Source organism: Acinonyx jubatus, chromosome C2 (assembly GCF_027475565.1).
Source record: "Acinonyx jubatus isolate Ajub_Pintada_27869175 chromosome C2, VMU_Ajub_asm_v1.0, whole genome shotgun sequence".
Lineage (NCBI taxonomy): Eukaryota > Metazoa > Chordata > Mammalia > Carnivora > Felidae > Acinonyx > Acinonyx jubatus.
This window is the reverse complement of record NC_069384.1, coordinates 13,639,438-13,659,436: the sequence shown is the minus strand read 5'-3', so window position 1 is coordinate 13,659,436 and position 19,999 is coordinate 13,639,438. Positions and strand designations below refer to the sequence as shown.

At 44.3% G+C, this 19,999-nt stretch overlaps 1 protein-coding gene and 1 long non-coding RNA gene across 8 annotated transcripts in view; one reads left to right on the top strand and one right to left on the bottom strand.

Moving 5' to 3' along the window:
- The window catches only part of TIAM1 (TIAM Rac1 associated GEF 1), a 205,277-nt gene that overhangs the window by 58,973 nt on the left and 126,305 nt on the right, over nucleotides 1-19,999 (bottom strand). For all 6 annotated transcript variants that reach the window (XM_015075395.3, XM_027041731.2, XM_053220641.1 and 3 more), the window contains 3 exons: nucleotides 18,792-18,896; nucleotides 11,859-11,940; nucleotides 4,792-4,878 (listed from right to left, as the gene is read on the bottom strand). In XM_015075395.3, the coding sequence (XP_014930881.1) occupies nucleotides 4,792-4,878; nucleotides 11,859-11,940; nucleotides 18,792-18,896 (274 nt within the window). The remainder of the gene's footprint in view (nucleotides 1-4,791; nucleotides 4,879-11,858; nucleotides 11,941-18,791; nucleotides 18,897-19,999) is intronic.
- LOC106977843 (uncharacterized) lies at nucleotides 1,828-18,278 on the top strand. 2 transcript variants are annotated; one of them, XR_003414792.2, is made up of 4 exons: nucleotides 1,828-2,183; nucleotides 2,844-3,279; nucleotides 3,395-3,496; nucleotides 17,556-18,278. It is a non-coding gene; the product is annotated as an uncharacterized LOC106977843 (long non-coding RNA). The 2 variants fall into 2 exon arrangements; XR_001430708.3 differs by lacking the exon at nucleotides 17,556-18,278 and adding an exon at nucleotides 3,817-6,708.

The window sequence follows — 19,999 nt, the reverse complement described above, 5'->3', positions numbered from 1 at the left end:
ACGACTATAGAAAATCAACTTATTCCAAATTCAAACACAATCTAGAGAACCACACGTGATCATTTTTTGCCCTCCACACCCCCCCTCCCGCCTTTTTTGTAACTATATCACGGCTTCGGGGTGAGTATCTTTTGGAAGGTCCCCAAAGGTTCTGCTGCTTTTGCAAAGCATGCTGGGGGAGTTGCCAAAATCTGGGACCCAAGGGAACTAGCCCAACCCAAAAGAACAAGAGGTTGTGACGGACCCTGTGGCGTTTCAACCTGGTATTAAAAGAACATTCCAGCAGTTTGAGAAAGGGAGAGGTTAGAGCAGAACATGAAAGGAAATATTGTTTCAGCTACGAAGAAGACAAGAGTCCAACTCTCACTCTAAAGACTCATGTGGAAGAACAAACTTGGAAAGGGAAGTGAGTGAGGGCAAAGGTAAATGAATAAACTGCAGAAATGAGACGCCACTCAGCTCCTCAGGTATCCACAGATCCCACCTCTGAGTCTGAGGGAAAGTGTTTCCACAGAGAAGTTCGTACTTCCCGGCTTCACCGAGTCACAGCCCTTGGCTATCTGTACTCGGGTTTCCAAAACACTTGACATCAACCTTCTACCATAAAACACTCCAGGAAACGCTTGGAGTGGGGAGGCAACGGAAGACAAATGTTTTTCTCTACTCAGAGGTGGAATTCTGGGAAGCTAAGCACTCCAGTTTTAGGTGACAGATTTTGGCATCACAGCATTTGAAATGAAAACACAAAATTCCCCCATGTGGAACGTAGTTTGTTTGGTTGGTGTTTTTTAAGTCTTCTCTCGGAGACAACCCTTTCGGTTAGACATTAGAGGAGGTAATATAAGGAGAAACAGAAGACAGGACTTAAACATCTAGGAGTTTTGTTTTGTTTTGTTTTTAAAATTTTTTTTTAACGTTTATTTATTTTTGGGACAGAGAGAGACAGAGCACGAACAGGCAAGGGGCAGAGAGAGAGGGAGACACAGAATCTGAAGCAGGCTCCAGGCTCTGAGCCATCAGCCCAGAGCCCGACGTGGGGCTCGAACTCATGGACCGCGAGATCGTGACCTGAGCCGAAGTCGGAGGCCCAACTGACTGAGCCACCCAGGCGCCCCGTTGTTTTGTTTTTTAAAGAAGTTCCAGGTTTACCATGACTGGTGTAGCAAAAGTGTATAGTGGGTTGAACAGTGACCCCCCCCCCCAAAATATGTCCATGTCCCAGAACCTGTGAGTGGGGCCTTATTTGGAAACAGGATCTTTGCAGTTATAATTAAATAAATGATCTTGAGATGACACCATGCAGGATTGTCTGGTGGGTCAAAAACCCACTGATAAATGTCCTCTGAAGAGAGGCACAGAAAAAAGACAGACGTGAACAGGGCGGTGATAGATACTGCTGGGGGTCAAGGAACACCTAGAACTGTCAGAGGCTGGAGGGGACAAAGAAGGATTCTTTCCTAGAGACTTCAGAGGGAGCTGCTGACACCTTCGTTTAAGAATTCTGGCCTCCAGAACTGTGAGAGGACACATTCCTGTTGTTTTAAACCACCCAGCTTGTGGTCATTTGTCATGGCAGACCTAGACAATGACCACAGGCAGTTGCCTGAGTGAGTTATCCTCAGTATTAATACGTGAGTGTAGACAGCCCAGCAGTAGTGAGCAATGAAGTGCCTCACTGGGGTCCTGCTGTCACAGTGTGACCGCGTAACAGCTCTGTGACCGCGGGCATGTTACTGAATCTCTCCCAGCCCCCGTTTCCTCATACGTAAAAGTGACCGTGCGCTGAGACTAAGTGAAGTAACCCATGTAAAACTCTTAGCACAGCATTTGGCACGTTGAAGGTATTCACTAGACATGAGCTCTCATCAGTATGTAGCAGAAGAAAAAGGAAAGCTTTTCTTTCTAACAGAAAACCACAGCCTGCTTAGAAGCAATCCCCATAATTGACCGTGGCAAAAGCTGTGAAGTATCTAGAAGATACTCTGCCCTGGAGAAAGAAGCACACGGTTTTCTCGACTGGGCTCTGTCCTGTGGAGCCATCAGAGAAACACTCGGGAGGACAGCAAACAAGATGCCAGCTCCCAGCCTCAGATGACCCCAAGAGAAGAATGATGGGCCAGAATGAGCACACCCAAGTTGAACAGAGATTAAGTGTTTTGGTTTTGGTTCAAAGAGTCAATTCCGTAAGTATAGCCAACGCGAGATCCAGGGGACGGGTAGGCAGATATTAAAGGGGGATTCACCATTAGTTCATTATAGGCCAAAAGCCCCAGGTGGTTAACAAAAATAAATAAGAGACTTAGTTATAACATGATGGACATCCAAGGCTGTCTATAGAGAAGAATAAGGTAAAATGGTAAATGGAAGCTGAAGAAGGAGAATGTTTTGTGATTAGAGATCTCCGAGAAGAGGCCTTACGGTCTGTAGTGAGCTCTCCATTATCCAGACGTCTGCACAGAGAGGCTAGAATTAACATTAAAAAACCCAAATCTCTCTCTCTTTTCTAATGTTTACTTATTTTTGTGAGAGAGCGTGAGCAGGCGAGGGGTAGAGGCTGTGGGGACAGAGGACCCAAAACGGGCTCTGGGCTACCAGCAGGGGACAGTCCAACGTGGGGCTCGACCTCACAAACCACGAGATCACCACTGCGCTAAAGTCAGATGCTCAACCAACTGAGCCACCCAGGCGCCCCAACCCAAGTCTCTTGCTTGCCACTGCCCTCTACATGGGTGTGTCTGTGGCCCCAGTGGACAAAGGGACATCACTCTTAAATCTATAGAGGACAGTGCTATACAAGGCAAGTGGGTTGGAACAGACAATCATTTGTTTTTATCTAAAACCAGGGCTCCTGGATTCAGAGAACTAAAACAGGATGTGACTGAAACTGAGGCAGCGTACTTCCCCACCCCCATACCACGCCAACGGGCACACTCATCGTGCTGCAAGAGATAACAATCAGACTTTGGGTTTGTGGGAGAGCAAACCCTGCCACGTCTGCTCCCAGCTGAGATACAGCTTAGTGAATGTGGAGACTCGCCTCCAGGCTGCCTTTGGCCTTGAAAAGTATGGAAGGAAAATCCTCCTCTGTGACGGCGGTGAATACATGACTTTGACTTTATTCCCCATTTGTCACACTTCAGCCATTTCTGTGCACAGCCAAGTGTGCAGGCTGCCCTTCTCCAAGGCTTACGGCACAGGGGGAAGTAACCTGGGTAGGTAGCTCGAAGGTCGTGAACACCCAGAACTGAGCTGTACCAAGACATGGAAGGAGTTGGCAAGGTAGGCCACTCCACCATTTTCTTGTCTGCTCCATTCTTGTCTGCTAGAGCAGACAGATTCAAGGCATTACGTCTAAGTGCAACTGACCCAGACGTTTTGGTCTTTTATTCGACAGGTATGATATGGCTGCTGCCTGGATGAAACGAAAAGTTCCCTAGCAAGGAGAATGAAAGGAAAGTGGGTTTTGAGCCCTATCTAGCAGCCTGATTTGTTTACGGTAAGTATGGTAGGCTGAAAAGTGCACCCCCCCACCCCCCAAACTCATGTCCATCCAGAGTATCAGAATGTGACCTTAGTTGGAACTAGGGTCTTTGGGGCGCCTGGGTGGCTCAGTCAGTTAAGCGTCTGACTCGATTTCAGCTCAGGTCATGATCAGACGGTTTGTGAGTTTGAGCCCCACGTCGGGCTCTGTGCTGACAGTGTGGAGCCTGCTGGGGATTCTCTTTCTCCCCCTGTCTCTCTACACTTCCACCACTGTCTCTGTCTCCCAAAATAAGTAAATAAGCTTAAAAAAAAAAATGAATGGGGTCTTTGCAGATGTAATTACGTTAAAGATGAAATCACACTGGATTAGGATGGGCTCTACATCCAATGACCGGTATTCTTATAAGAAGGCCACGTAAAGATGCAGAGACACACAGGAAAGAAGGCCATGTGATGAAAGACAGAGAGATTAGAGGGATGCAATCACAAGCCAAGGACTGCCAAGGACCGCCAGCAGCCACTGGAAGCAAGGGAGAGGCATGGGACAGATTCTTCCGTCAGACGCGCCAGAAGGAAACAACCCCGCCCATACTCGGATTCTGACCGTCTGGCCTCCTGAACCGTAAAAGCATAAATTTCTGTTGTTTTTAATCACTCAGTTTGTGATAATTTGTTACTGCAGCCCTAGGAAACCATCACAGGAAGCAAAAAAATCTAGGCTGAAAAGATTCTGAGTAGAAAGAGGAAAAGAGAGTTGGGGTTTCACAAGTTAGCCCAGACCGCAGTGAGCCCTGGGAGGGCCGCAGGCGGGGTGTGGCAGAACAGAGCTCTCTCCGTGGGGCAAGAAGACTGGATCCTGAAACCCTAGGTTCTCAACTTCTGCAAAGGTCCCTTCATGAGAGGGAGCAGGACCACAGCCACTCTGAAGGAGCTTTGCAGGTTCAGGGGACAGCCAGCGTCAGCTCTGGCCACCGGAGCACAGAGGGCTGTTCCCAAATGCTGCTTCAGGAAAACCCCTAGGACCTCCATACCATCAAAAGATGATCACGTCAGATTAGAATGGAATTTCCCACCAGCCCCAAGGAAATGGGCGCAGAATCAGATTTAAGATCCAAAATGTGGCATTTCTTAAACACTTGCATTTATAGAACAATATGCATATTCCCTGGGAGGGTTTTCAAGGAGACAACGTTCAAATAATCTTTACCGGTGAACCCTTTGGGGGTGTCTTTCTCATCCACCAACCAGAGAAACCCCCAAGGGATTTTAAGAGAGACAGACAGACAGTTACAATACTCAGTCACTTACCTTTCTTGGAAGCTAAGCCAGTTTCCTTTACACTATTCACATAGAGCCTTCGAACGCCATCTTCTTCCACAGAGGAAAGGGAAAAGCCTAGAAAACACAAAGACAGAATGGTAGGGCTCACACCTTCTGAATGTTTGCCAAACAACACGAAATACCTGCTGTGAACTAAGTATGTTCAATGCTTGTGGTTACAGTTTGGAGCGATTGTTTTTTTCCTTGTTCGTATTATTTTACAAAGCACAAAAAAAATGTATTTTTAGATCACTCTAAAAAAGCCACTACTTGCAAAAATTAACATTACCAGGTACATCTCTCCTCACACCACCTACCTATCAACCCAAATGGAAGAAAATTATTTTGTTTTACCTTGCTTGCTAGCAAATGCCACAGTTTTATTTTTTCCATTGTCCCCTCCACAGTGCAAACGGGATGATTAGCATATCTCAACTGGGTCCTTCGGCTTTATGCAGGCAATCCTTGTCCTAAGATATGTTACACCTGAACAACTATATGGTATGTGTCCAGACATATGTATTGCTATATGGACACCGAGTTTAATTTAATAAATCTCTGCATATGGGGATTACGTAGTGACTTACTTTACAAATCTTATTTTATACTCAAATTCATTGATTGCACATTCTACTAGAGTGTGATCATAAGATTATCTTATACTTGTCCAGCCTTCCAGAGCCCAAAGCCCATTACCTAATCAATCTTGGGCTTGCTACATCCTTCGGGAAAAAATGCAGAACCAGACCCTGAGTTTCCAGGTGGTTTGGGGATCTGAGGGGCTTCTAATTCCGTGGCCACAAGCCCTGGGCACCTCAGTTTCTAGACAGTCTCATTACAATTCTTTTCTGATCAGGGTGACTGGCTGGCTCAGTCAGTGGAGCATCCAACTCTTGATCTCAAGGTCATGAGTTCCAGCCCCAAGCTGGGTACAGAGATTTTTATTATCTTTTTAATGTAAATTTATTTATTTTGAGAGAGGGTGAGACAGTGCAACAGGGGAGGGGAGAGAGAAAGAGAAAGAGAGAGAAAGAGAGAGACAGAGAGAGAGAATCCCAAGAAGGCTCGGTGGAGAGCCCGACACGGGGCTCGATCTCACGAACTGTGAGATCATGACCTGAGCTGAACTCAAGAGTCGGGAGGCTTAACAAACTGAGCCACCAGACACCCCGAGATTACTTAAAAGTCTTTTCTGATCTGTTATCTCCTTTCCCTCAAGTAAGAGACTGTGGCAAACACCCCTAAAAGAGCAATCAGAATTAATGCAGTTGTGAAGATATGACATAATTTCAGGTCTGGGAGAAGAATAATCCCCTAATATAGGTACTTACCTTAAGGGTGAAGGCAGAAAAAAAATCACAGTGCTTTTGAAGAGCAAATAAGCAAATAACAACAAGACTGAATAATAAATTACAGGACTGAGACCCAGGGAGTCATCAAGACTTTTCAGGCCATGTCATAAAGAACATGGGTTTTTCTGTTGAGTTCACAGGATCAGGAAATAGATACCCACACTTAGGCAAAACTACCAACTGTCTTCGCCCACTACAGTATCATAACTCCCTCAGATGGGGAAACACAGGCCATACCCTGAGGACTTTCTGGTCTTTATTTGACTCGTACTTTGAATTCCATTCTTACAGCAACTTGTAACGTTCAGATTATGTTTCAAGAAGACCCACTCAAATCGGGGCCCCTGGGTGGCTCAGTTGGTTAAGCGTCTGACTCTTGATTTCGGCTCAGGTCATGATTCGTGAATTCGATCCCCACATTCGGATCTATACGGACAGTGAGGAGCCTGCTTGGGACTCTCTCTCTCTCCCCCCCTCTCTCTCTGTCCCTACCCTGCTCGTGCCCTCTCTGTCTCTCAAAATAAACTTTAAAGTAAAAAAAAAAAAAAAAGAAGACCCACTCAAGTAAAAATAATTTTATACATGAGCCAATTAAGTGATATTAGCCCTAACACAGGTTTATCTATTTGCATTTCAGTAGAGAATTTCCCTTATCTGTTAGAGTAGATGTAGAATCAGGGGCAATGCCAAGAGAAAGAATGGATACAAATTCATTAAAATATAGGCATTTCCTTTCTGAAATGCCGAGTTTCTGTCAAGTTTTGAGACCACATTTCTTTTTCTATTAAAACAAGTGAGCAGGGGCACCTGGGTGGCTCAGTTGGTTGGGCATTTGACTCTTGAGATCAGTTCGGGTTGTGATCTTGTGGCTGGGAGATCAAGCCCCATGTTGGGCTCTGTGCTGAACGTGGAGCCTGCTTGGGATTCTCTCTTTCTCTCCCTCTCCCTGACCCTCCCCAACTCTTTCTCTCTCTCAAAATAAATAAACATTAAAAAAAAAAGTGGGCAAATGACAAGGTGCCAGGGGACACGATCAGAAGATGCCAGGAGAGGTGACAGTTGAGAGCCTGATACAAACCACATGAGGCCAAAATCAGTGGAGATGGCTGAACTATTCCTTTGCCCCCTTCCCTCTTTTCTTGGTCTATTTTTTTTTTTTTTTAATAATCAAAAGATAGTAACAAGGACTACAAGCGACTATGAGATTGGTGCTGGCAAGCATGGCTCCGAGAAAGAGATCAGACCCCTCTAGCTGGTGGGAAATCTCTGTGACAGGACTGCTGAAGAAAGCTTTTGCAATATGTTTTCTGGAAGTTCATTCAAGGGAAGCCAACATTCACAAAGGGAAACGGCACTTCGGCTCTGCACTGGAATTCATATTGGAAGACACCTGTTGGGGGGTCGGGCAAACAGGACCCCCTCCCAGCATTGAGAAAGGCAGCTCTCCCCACACACAGCTACACAGCACACACTACCTCGGGCTCTCAGAGTCTCAGGGAGCAGCCTCCATTTTGAGATGCCAGTAATGTGCCCACGCAGCGGAGGGGGATGACAGCCATCTCCTAAATTAACACATGTAAGGAAAATATTGTATATCCTACCGTTGGATTATTTTGAGATCACTGGAAAACACCGTTTTCTTCTTCCTTTCAAATAGGATAGCAACAATCTAATTCCCAGCCAATAAACGTAACATAGCCCCAGATGACTGCCAACAGGAGGCAGAGGGAGTTATTCAAAATAAACCCAACTTAACCCACCAGGAGGAGGCACCACGAGCGGCAATAATGCTCTCAAGAATGAAAGGAAGTGATTAAAACTAAGAAGAGAAACCAAGAAGACAAACGCCTGTGATGAGCAACCAGAAGGTCCCTCATACTAAAATCTATAACCAAGGAAAAGTCATGGCGTCATCAGAAAGAGCAGGGGAGTACTCAAAACCAGATTCCAGGATACAGGGAAATTCAGAAAATAGGACAAGTGTGGACACCTCTGATAGAAATGGTACATGTGACCAAAAATGCAACAGCAGAAGTCTCCGTAGAAGAAGGAATGTTCACTTGCTGCAACGATGCATCCTTTACTTCAAGGCAGCCTGGGGGTCATGCTCAGTCTATGTCATAACTCTGTGAACTAATTTCAACAATCAGTTCAGGTTGAGATGCAGGGAAGGGTGACTAAGAGAGATTAAGGAAGGGCCAAATCTTGGGGCACCTGGGTGGCTCAGTCAGTTGAGTGGCCGACTCTTGTTTATGGCTCAGATCATGATCTCGAGGCTCATAGGTTTGAGCTCCACATTGGGCTCTGCACTGACGGTGTGGAGCCTGTTTGGGATTCTCTCTCTCCCTCTCTCTCTGCCTCTCCCCTGCTCATTCTCTCTCTCTCAAATAAATAAACAAAAAAAAAAAAAAAAAAAAAAAAGAAAAGAAAAGGAAGTGTCAAATCTTTCCACTGGTTCAGTCAGTTGGATTATTAAGCCCTATTTTCCTCCCTAAAGTGTTCTAAAATAGAAGACAGCATGTAGTTTGTGTTTGGATTTTTGTATGTTGGCATATGCTAGTAACTTATATATATACTGCACTGTATATATATTGAGCTCAACATACGGCAGGAAGCCAGACTTGAGTAGGTGCTAACATTAAATACTGCTGAGCTGAATTTAGAATCCTTGGTAGTTCTGGGGGCACCTGGGTGGCTCAGTTGGTTAAGCCCCCAACTCTCAATTTCGGCTCAGGTCATAATCTCACTGTTCATGAGATCAAACCCTGCATCGGGCTCTGTGCTGGCAGCACAGGGCCTGCTTGGGATCCTCTCTCTCTGCCCCTCCCCTGCTCAAGTGCTCTCTTGCTCTCAAAATAAATAAATAAACTTAAAAAAAAACAAAGAATCCTTGGGGGCACCAAGTTGGTTAAGCGTCTGACTTCAGCTCAGGTCATGATCTTGCAGTCCTTGAGTTCAAGCCCCGCATCAGGGTCTGTGCTCACAGTTCGGATCATGGAGCCTGCTCCGGATTCTCTCTGTCCCTCCCCCACTTATGCTCTGTCTCTCTCAGAAATTTAAAAAAAAAAAAAAAAAAATCCTTGATAGTTCTGAGGTCAGAGGCAACCAAGTAAGTCTCTTAGGATGAGGGACTCTTTAACTTCTCCGTCAATACGCTGTTGGAACACCTTCCACCAGCATGAACTGGGTACTCAGAATAAACGGTTTTGCTGAGGTTATTAGCCACACATAGCAGGCTCTAGAAAGTGAAGTCCATTGGTGACTGATAGTAACATAGACAGAAACTGAGATTAAGCACTGTGAGCCCAGCCGTTAGACAATGGCACACCTCCAAGCATGAGCTTTGAGAGTTTACAAAAGCAGTGGCGGTCCACGACAGACTTAAAACAAAACAAAACACCCTGCTTCTTTACCTCAGATATTTTGAGAAGCACTGTTGACGATACTTTCTAGGGTGATGCCTGAGGTGCTAAAATACCTTCAGGGTGGAAATGTAAATGGGGTCTGTGAGCGCTTGAGTCAATAAAAACATATAAAAAGTATAGCTTTTTTTTTAGAGATTTTTTTTTAATGTTCTATTTATTTTTGCGACAGAGAGAGACAGAGCATGAATGGGGGAGGGGCAGAGGGAGAGGGAGACAGAATCACAGCAGGCTGCAGGCACTGAGCTGTCAGCCTGAAGCCCGACACAGGGCTCGAACCCACGAACCGTAAGATCATGACCTGAGTCGAAGTTGGACGCTTGACCAACTGAGACACCCACACGCCCCAAAAGCATAGCGGCTTTATGCCCAGTTCCCGAGTCCAAGCACCCGTCAATCTTACAGTTTCATTCCGAGACCTTTAAATTCAGCCCTGTCTTGCTTCTTGCTACTTAAAGAGAAAAGAATAACTGTCACGGTGCATCTCACTTTGGAGAAGCCAGACACTTAAGTTACAGCACTGCCACCAACTACTGCTTTAATTACCAAGGTCACGCTTCCGATGCATAATAAGCCTTCTGTAGACGTTTATCCTCTGCCATCAAAAAACATCCTCTGGGTGTATGATGTCTTTAGTTTCAAGGTCAAGAAGTAAACAGCATGAAGGTGCAATGCAAGTGACCAGGGTCCAAAATGAGGTTCTCTTCATTAGGCCAAATACCCTAAGGAACGTTCAGAGATGAAGAGTAGTGGCCTGTGGGAGTGACTGCAGAATGATTCTGCCATCCTGCTGGTCAGTGAAAGTTCTGAAGATGCTCAAATGCTAAGAAGCCAAATTAACTTAATTCAGAGAGAAACCGTAAATGAGCAAAGACGGTAAGCTCCACGTGTCTGCATCAGGCTTTCTGGTTCTCTTCCTTCCCACAAATAGCAGGGCTAGAGTCCCCTGCCCCTTGGGGGCAGGCGGGGCCAGGGGACTGGCTTTGACAATAAACTATGAGGCCACCAGCACCTGGCTCACCGCGCCTTCTCTCTTCCCCTCCGCCAAGAGACAGACAATGCCCCAGGCGGCTGCTGCAGGCTTGTGTCCGAGAGTGAGGGTAACATAGAGTCGAGCCAAGCCACAAAGGATGCACGGTGAATTCAGGAAGCCCATTTCACTGTTCTGAGCCACCTCGGCCAACCTCGCCACTCCTGACTAATATCACTGTCTGGATTTCCCCTCGTGGTTTCCTCAAGCACCAACTCCACTGCTATTCAAATCATACAGTGTGATGCTAAGCACTCTGGGACATATGAAGGGACGACATATTCAGCTATGCCAGAATGCAGACAACTGTGTAGAAAACCATCAACATGGCAGACCTGTTATTCTTTCAAAGTCCTGCTTATAAGTTTGGCCCCTGGCTGGCCATCCGGGAACTTGGATTTTGGGTGGGTTCCCAACACCCTGACGAGACTCACCGGGCCTAAAATTTGTATAAACAATATGGCTGACGCCGAACTCCAGCTTTCCCCTGCTGGGAGCCTGAAACTTTGGTACATGCTAGGTAGAGTGCATCTACATGACTGGGCACTGAGTCTCCAACAAACTTCCCCTCTAGACAACACCCCACGTGCACTGTCCCAGCTTGTTGCTGGGGGAATCGAGGACGTCCCGTATGACTGGGGAAGGACTCTTGGAAGCTTGCACCCACTTTCCTCAGACCTCACCCCATGTGCCTTTTCCCTTTATTTGATGCTGTTATTATAGCTTCTCTGTAATAACTCACAGTCATGACCAGGATGATCTCCTGAGTCCTATGCGTCCTCTTAGTGGATCAGCAAACGTAGGGGTGGTCTTGGGGACCCCCCAGCACAACACCGAAATAAGTTCTTTTTACATTATTTGTGGGGGAAGGGAGAATAATGAGTATGTTTGAGGAAGAGGGGTGTGAAGGGATCATTTCTTCATTACTAGGGTATATCATACTATAATCTATTCCCGATACACGCATTTCCTATTTACCACAGAACCCCAGTGACCCAAAGTTATGAAATTTAACCCCAATGATTAAAGCTATGAAGTTTAGGCTGCAGTCTGCATGGTACCCACAGTAAATCTCTTCCCTTCCCCCCCGGCCCCCCCGTTTGGCCTCTGTGTATATAGCACAGAAGCCAGATGTGCTATCTGTTTTAAATAGGCCCCAAAGACGTTTTACTGAATTGTAAGTAAGTGCCTGTTTACACAGGAATTGCTTTAACTTGAAAAACACCAAAGATCAGAGAAAAATAAACATACCATAATTATCACTGGCTGTATCTGACTTCTCAATCTGGATGTTCTGAGTGACTTTTGGACAAATTTCAATTTCTTTGTACAGCTGAAAAATGACAAAGAGTCTGATTAGGATTGCATTACAAATATCTTATTAGGAATAGACATCATTTTGTAAGTCTATTTTTTCACAATTGATACTTGGAAGTAAATTCTCATCACATCACAGCCTTTTTACTGAACCGAACCCAGTAAAAGTCAAAAGAGAAATTTAAAATGCACGCTCCCAAACTTGGCTACCATTCCAGTTTCTAAATAATGTCTCTTCCCCTTCTAGATCTCTCACAGACCTGAAAACTATTGCTAAAGTAACCAAAAATCTCCAGTACTGGGGAAAGAAATCATTAAAATCAGAAAGAGGCTATAAAAATCTTGACAAGGGGGTGCCTGGTTGGAACCTGGGTGGTTCAGGCAGTTGAGTGTCTGACCTCGGCTCAGGTCATGAACTCACGGCTTGTGAGTTTGAGCCCCGCGTCAGGCTCTCTGCTGTCAGTGCAAAGCCTGCTTTGTATCCTCTGTCTACCACCCCCTCTCTCTTCCCCTCCCCTACTCACTCTCTCTCTCTCTCTCTCTCAAAAATAATAAGTAAACATTTAAAAAAAAAAAGATCTTGACAAGGGATTCCTAGAAATAGGATAAGTTTCTGTTCACATGCCATTTTGCCCTAAAGATTCATAGTAGCACAAATAGGTGCCGACAAAGAATAGCATTGAAACAGACAATAATTTATATAAATGGAGGAGATTCTCTTTTAGCCACTGGATTATACCAAGTTAGCTAGAAAACTAAGGCACATAAATTAATCAATTCTCTAGAAACCCAAGAAAGCCGGGGGGCGGGGGCGGGAAAGATAACAGAAAGCTGTAGTTCACAAATCAGAAATTTTACTTCGATTTCATTTAATTCACTTTCATATGTCTACAACAATCAGCATCATGGACAATAACTTATGAAGGTTTTCTCAGGTGTCCATGTGCCACACAAGTGTCATTCCATTGAACAAGCAAGGGAATAAGGCTGGAGAGGAAGCACTTTGCTAAAGGTTTTAAAGCCAGAATGGGCAGAACAGGGATTTGAACCCAGGTCTCGCTGGCTCCAGAGGTCAAGTTCTCTCCACTATACTGCAGTGCCCCGTAGACCACCTCCAGGTGGCGCTGAGAGGTACCACAACTTCTTAGGTAAGTAAGACAAAGGCCATTTCCAAAGATTATGATAAAAACTCCAAAACAAATAAATGTGTCAAAGCTCATATGGAACTGGAAAACTGTCATTCAATTTTGAAATGAAAAACTCTGGTGCCAAGGTCAATAACAGAAGGCTGTGCTTTAGTACGAAAGAGAAGTCTTGGTGGTTATTGAAACTTGCTTGCATCTCTGACCCCACAGTCATTCACCCAGAAATAACATAATTCAGGCAAGTAGAAAAGAATGGTAGTTTCTTTCTCTTCACTTTCTTAGGGAGGCTGACAGGTGGAAGAAGGAGCCTTGGAAAGAGGCTGCTAGAATAGAAAGGGGAGCAGAGTCCTGGGAACAACGACCACACAGCCCAGATCCTCTAGAACATCCTAATTTAATGCAACTTCCGCCAAATGCAATATGTTAGGGGTGTCATTTCATGGGGTTTTTTTTCCTTTTATACTTCAGAAAAATGTTCATACGAATAAATTCTGCAATCAGAAGAAATCAGTTGTGAAACTGATCTTTAGTTCAGAAAATGCAGTTACCAAAGTTATAAATACCAAATATAATAAAGTTTTATGCAATATTTTAGGACGCCACAGAATGTGCAATAAATGCTATGCACTGTGTTTCCTTCAAATTACTTTGAGCCTCAGTTTTACTTTTTACAAATTTCCTCGAGAGTCAAACTCTTACCCTAGGTGGCAGTATATCACTGTTGCAATCATCTCCAGAAAGTTCCTAATGGTTGCCACAGATCCAGGGGGAATACAGCTTTGTGAATAATCTTTCCCATTCTCTCATAATATTGCCTCTTACTTTTCTTTGGAACGGTGTGAAAGCTGTTGTGTCTTTTACCAGCCCCAGACAATACCTAAGTGTGATCTAGACATAAGCCCCCTTGGCCACAGTATGTTCTCAGAGTGGTTAGACTAAAATTGTGTTTGGTAAAAAACACTAATAAAAACATAAAATCGCAGGAAGGATATGCACTTTAAAATATATTTTTTCAATGCAACTACAATCCCTAGCTGAAACTACAAATGCTGAAATTTCATAGGTGTTATACAAATATCTTTAACAGCAAAACGTCACACGCGTTCCCTTTATTTTATTAAGTCAATGATGTGTCACATTTTCCTTCCCTTTTTTTTTAATGTTTATTTATTTTGAGAGAGAGAGAGAGAGAGAGAGAGCACGCAGAGGAGAAACAGAGAGAGAAGGAGAGAGAATCCCAAGTAGGCTCCTCACTGTCAGCACAGAGCCCGATGTGGGGCTGAAACCACGAACCCTGAGATCACAACCTGAACTGAAATCAAGTCTGATGTTTACCCAACTGCGCCACCCAGGTGTCCCTTTCCCTCTTCTCAAAGAGCAGATTAAAAGATCATCAGGTTTAAGAACAAACTTGATTGCCAGGCATTCGAGTTATCATGAAGTCAGGATCATGTCTCACACATCCCCGCTGGGTGCCCTGGTCCAAGCCAGCATCACCCGCTGCCCCAATTACAATGCACTAGCCCCCTGCTCATTCTCAGCAACTTCTCTTGTGCCCTATGGTCCATTGGCCATGTGGCACATGTCCCACGGACACAGAGCCACAGTGAGCCTACTAAAACAGAAGTCAACCAGTGTCCTTCTTCCTCCGGGGTTTCCCCTCTCATGTAGGCCCCACATGGCCCATCCTGCTCCCCTCCTCCCTCCTCTCTTGCAGCCTCACCCCCTCTCCAGCCACTGACCCTCCTCACACACAAGAAAACAACCTCCACCCTCGCCATCCGCCCCCTGCCAGGGCCTAACCCAGCTTTGTTCCCTTAGCCTAGAACACTTTCCTCCAAAATACCTCTACGACTCACTCTCTCACCTCGCTCTGTTCACACATCAACCCAAACACAGCTAAAGGGGCAGAACACTCTGTTTTTGGATGCCCCATCTCTCTTTCCACTTGACCTAACCTTTTCTTTCCAAGCTCTTCACATCCTCTGAAATACTGCACAGTTACATGTCATTATGCAAAAAATCTACATATTTTTGTATGTCTCCACAAACTTGAGTGTGGGTTCCACAAGGAGTAGAGATTTTTTTCATTTTCGTTCCTTTTAAGTAGGCATATGCCCAATGTGGGGCTTGAACTCATGACCTTGCGATGACGAATCACATGCCCTGTGGGCTGAGGCCGGCCAGGTGCCCCGAGGAGTAGGGATTTTTGATTGTGTATCCCAGTGCCCAGAACAGGCACAGTGGTGCCAGGCACACATAAATGCTAAATAAATATTTGCTGGATGAGTAAATAAATCAATTGACCAGTGTTTCTGCAAACTCTTTATTCCCACCTGTCACTTTAAGAAAAACACATTGAATAAGGGTCTTGAAAAGCCAGTGCCTCCCTATTCATTATCAATCCATCGATGGGGCCTAACAATTAACCAAATACAAAAAAAAGTGGCCAAACAGGTACCACTTCTATTAAAACATAACCAGCAGAGCAGATAAGTAGACGACCGACTAGTCATGGTCATTCACAAGCAAGAGGATCCCCTAACCCACCAAAGATACATCCTAGACCCCTCAAAGCTTTCAAATCTAATACACACTTTTCCTAATAACTACAGACTTTACTATTAAAGAATGTCTGGTAAAACTGTCAGAGAATAAAACATATCAGGACAGCCATCTATGAATGAGTTACTTACAAGGAAACAGCTTCATACGTGTGCGAGTTTCGCTAGTCTGTCAAAAATAAAATGGAGGTGGGCTACAGAAACTAATCGACCGTGTATGGTCTGATGCTTATTCAGTAAGGGTCAATAGCCTGAAATCTGCAAACTCTCAAAAAGCCTCCAGGAGCGCTGTGTGTTCAGACGCCCCCTGCCTTGGAATGACATTAGAACAAGTTTAATGGCCTATATGGGGGATTGGAAGCCAGGGACCCCTGGGTAGAATCCAAGGGGTCTGTGAACTTCAATCGTGGGGGAAAAAATGCCATCTTTATATCCACTAACCTGTAACTGAAACTTAGCATTTCCTTCAATCATAAATAAATGTAGGCAACGAATACAACAGTACTGGCAGTGACTATGACCTTGTCACCAGTAAAAATCATGGTTGTTTCCCAATCACATTCAGGCTGCTGTCAGTACTTCAAAACAGTAGTAGCTATCGGATCTCCCGGTAGGTCTTATTATTTAAGGAGCCAATAAATAAGCACACGTATTATCTATAATTTTAAAAATATCTTGGATAACTATTGCAACATAATTATGCCATAGGTGATCCTATGTGTTTTATTTCGTGCAACTGAAAACAGTAATCTGAGAAGGGAGCGTGAAACTTTGCCAAGTTGCCCAAGGTATTCTTAAGAACAAAAAAGTGAAGAAACTTGGTAAAAGCAGAGATGTGAGTAAGCAATACTCACTTGCAATCTGAACGATAAAATGAACGAGCCTATGGCATTCGCTTCCTCAGGGACCTCTGAGCTGGAGACCTTTTGCAAAGAGCAGGAAAGATGCCATGCTCTCTTTGCATTTTAGACTCTAAAAAAAATTGTGATGAGAACATCTGCAATTGCAGATACAAACAGACCAAGCTTGGTGCGCCTCAGTCTCCTACACCAGATGAGCCACCCAATGGCCAAGACTCAAAAATAATAAGCGCGTCAATATAATTTCAAAAGACATGTCTTAAGTCCCTACTATGTGTGAAATAGGAGGGCCATGGAAGTCGGTTAGAGGCAACATATGAAAGTCTTAACCATCAAGATGCAAACATACTGGTGGTCAAAGAGCTATCCCAGTCTAATCAGCCCCGCACTTCCCTTTTTTAAGAAGGAAAAGGGTTTTCTTTCCTCTGCTCAGAGAGAACAAAGTCAGGGCTCTGCCCCATGCCAGCCAGAGGAAAAAAAATAAATCAGCTACTCTCTCTGTTAAAAGCTCCCTCTCCTGTTAACGCTTAATTGTTCAGGCGATGGTTGAAAATAGACTCATCATTTTGATCTTCTTTCATGGATTGCATCACATGGAAAAGTGCGACAAACACCCTCCCCCTATTTATTAGAAACACTTAACGGGGCACAAGGGAACATTTTAGGATGATAGAAACTTTCTCAAGTAGGACTGCAGTGGTGGAAACATGATGGTATGGTGAAACCTCACTGAATTGTGTGCTTAAAAACTGGTGAGCTTTAGGGGCACCTGGGTGGCTCAGTCAGTTAAGTGGCCAACTTCAGCTCAGGTCACGATCTCGTGGTCTGTGAGTTCGAGCCCCACATCGGGCTCTGTGCTGACAGCTCGGAGCCTGGAGCGTGCTTCAGATTCTGTGTCTCCCTCTCTCTCTGACCCTCCCCTGCTTGCTCTCTGCCTCTCTCTCAAAAATAATAAACATTAAAAAGATATTGGTGAGCTTTGTTGCATATAAAGTAAACGTCAAAAAGTTGATTGAAAACAAAATTCCCTATTAAATTTTAAATCACGCTTCTCCTTTTCAGAAAGAGACTATGCGGGTTCAAGTTTTCAATTCTGCTTTCTGTGGTGCAACCATGTCTGAAGTCATCCTGTTATCATTCACATATCCACGGCCAGCAGCTCGGTGGCCCCCAGAGGAATGACTAAGTGCAGAGAGAGAAGAACAAATTCTAAGATAGAGGCGCCTTGCTCCCAAATTGTCTCTTTCCTGGAACTGAAAACTATACCACTCGGCTAACAAAGAAGAGCTTGTTACTGTGTTATTTCCATGACAACCATTTACTGAGCATCTATTATGTGCACTAGTATCTCTCATCTTTGCAAAATCCTAGAAATTAAGCCCAGTTGACCCTTGAGCAACGTGGGTTTGAGTTGCATGGGTCCACTTTTCCAGAGTTTTGTTTTGTTTTGTTTTTTACAGTTACTGCAAATGTATTTTCTCTTCCTTAGGACTTTCTTAATAACATTTTCTTCTCTCTAGTTTACCTGATTGTAAGAGTACAGTACCTAATGCATGGAACATGCCAACTGTGTGTTGACTGACTGTTATTGTTATCAGTGAACTTCCAGTCAGTGGTAGGCTATTAGTAGTTAAGTGTCGGGGGAGTCAAAAGCTATACTTGGATTTCTGACTGTGCAGGCGGTTAATACCCCCAAGCCCCGCACTGTTCAAAGGTCGACTGTATTAGCACATCTTTTGCCAATATCACAAAATTCGTAAGCAACGGGGCCGATATAAAACCCATCTCTAGTTTAGAACCCAAGTCTCATAATGAAACCCAAACATACCTAAATGTCCCCAGGCACCTATATAAATACAATTACAAAAGACTGGGACATAGAATCACACGGCAGCATTTTCACCCAGAAGGATTCGACCCATCGGTTTCAATACCCAGGTAGAAGTCATTCAAAACCAGAGTTAGTGCTTTTGTTCCTGACAACAGCCAGCTGATCTTTGAGTCACCACGCTGCCAGGAAAGCTAGGAATAATAACTAAAATTCTACCTGAGGGTCAGCTCTGGATTTCAATTTCTCACGATCGCACAGCCTCGCTCCTTGCAGACACAAAGGTGGCATTTCTACTCTACAGACACGTTGTGATAAGTAAGGCCATCTTCGCAAACTTCCGAGCTCTGAATGAGGTTCATTTATTTTAGAATTCGTTCTACTTCACCAACCACAATTAGTACAAGCACACATATAATTTAAAAATAATCTCCTACAGAATGTACTTGGACAACCGTCATAAACATTACCAGCTCATAAATGTCCTCCTCGGGCTTTGGAACGTAGTGTTGCATTTTGTTTTCTATTAGAAATTTCAGACGCAGGTAATGAGCAGAGTGATCCAGTTGATGTGTCTGGGACAAAAGAAAGGAAAAAGAAAACGTTCAATAGTAAACAGGAGTATTTAGTGCACCACTGACATATTATCACTATCCCCCGAGAATCATAGAGATTTGTTACTGGGGAGGGCGTATGGTTTCTACACCTCCTAGGAGGTTTACCTCTAAAACTCAAACTTGAAACGAATTTTCATTGAACAGATGAGTAATATTCCACGGACAGCTTATGATTCAATGGAAATAACTGAGTCACATCTTCACTTCTGCTTATCTGAGTCATTACCCTCTTTAACACTGGTTTTGCAACAGAACCCCATCAGATCAGGGAGGCCCTTCAACATAATTCCAAACATACAGAGGTGATTAAAGAAAAAGTCACAGAAACAGTACGGAAAGATTCACAGTGACAGGGAAAAGCTGTGCCCTGGCAACGTTGTTTTTCTAGCCACATGGGGACACTGGGACAGTTGCTAATAGTTCATTTGCAGGCGAGTCAGCGTGAAGACAAGGCATTTGGATTTCAGTCTTATTTATATACACCCCAAGTGAGACTCCCTCCGGGGGCAGTGCAGACGGGCATGTGTCCAGCACTGGCAACACATTGAATGACTTACCCAAAGAAAACAATTCTAAAATAGTTAAGGGTTGAAATTTCCAGGCCTACTCCTTTGGTTCAGAATGGGTCGACGGATTTTTCTCCTCTAGAGAGTCACCCTCGATTTAATGTTGCGGTAAAAGCAATAGTCGCAACGTGGCTTTATAAATAATCCTCCACGTGCATTCGTGAAGATGCAGAGAAAAATGTAAGAAAATGCTCTTTGAAAGTTACATGGCAGCTTGAAAATGTATTGCTAGAAAACGCTTAAGTGAAGCCACTTTTTAAAGCATTCTTATCCCTCAGAGATGCATCCCAAAGCACTAGTAGATAAAAGATATGATGTCTAAAACTTGCTTCCAAAAGAATCCAGAGCAGGGGGTGGGAGGGGATGAGTAAACAGATGAAGCATAATTTGGTAATTTTGGTTAATTATAGAACCTTGGTGACAGATACGCAGGAGTTTATTACACTATTCTCTGCTCCTACATGAGTTTGAAATTTTTCATAAATATTAGATCTC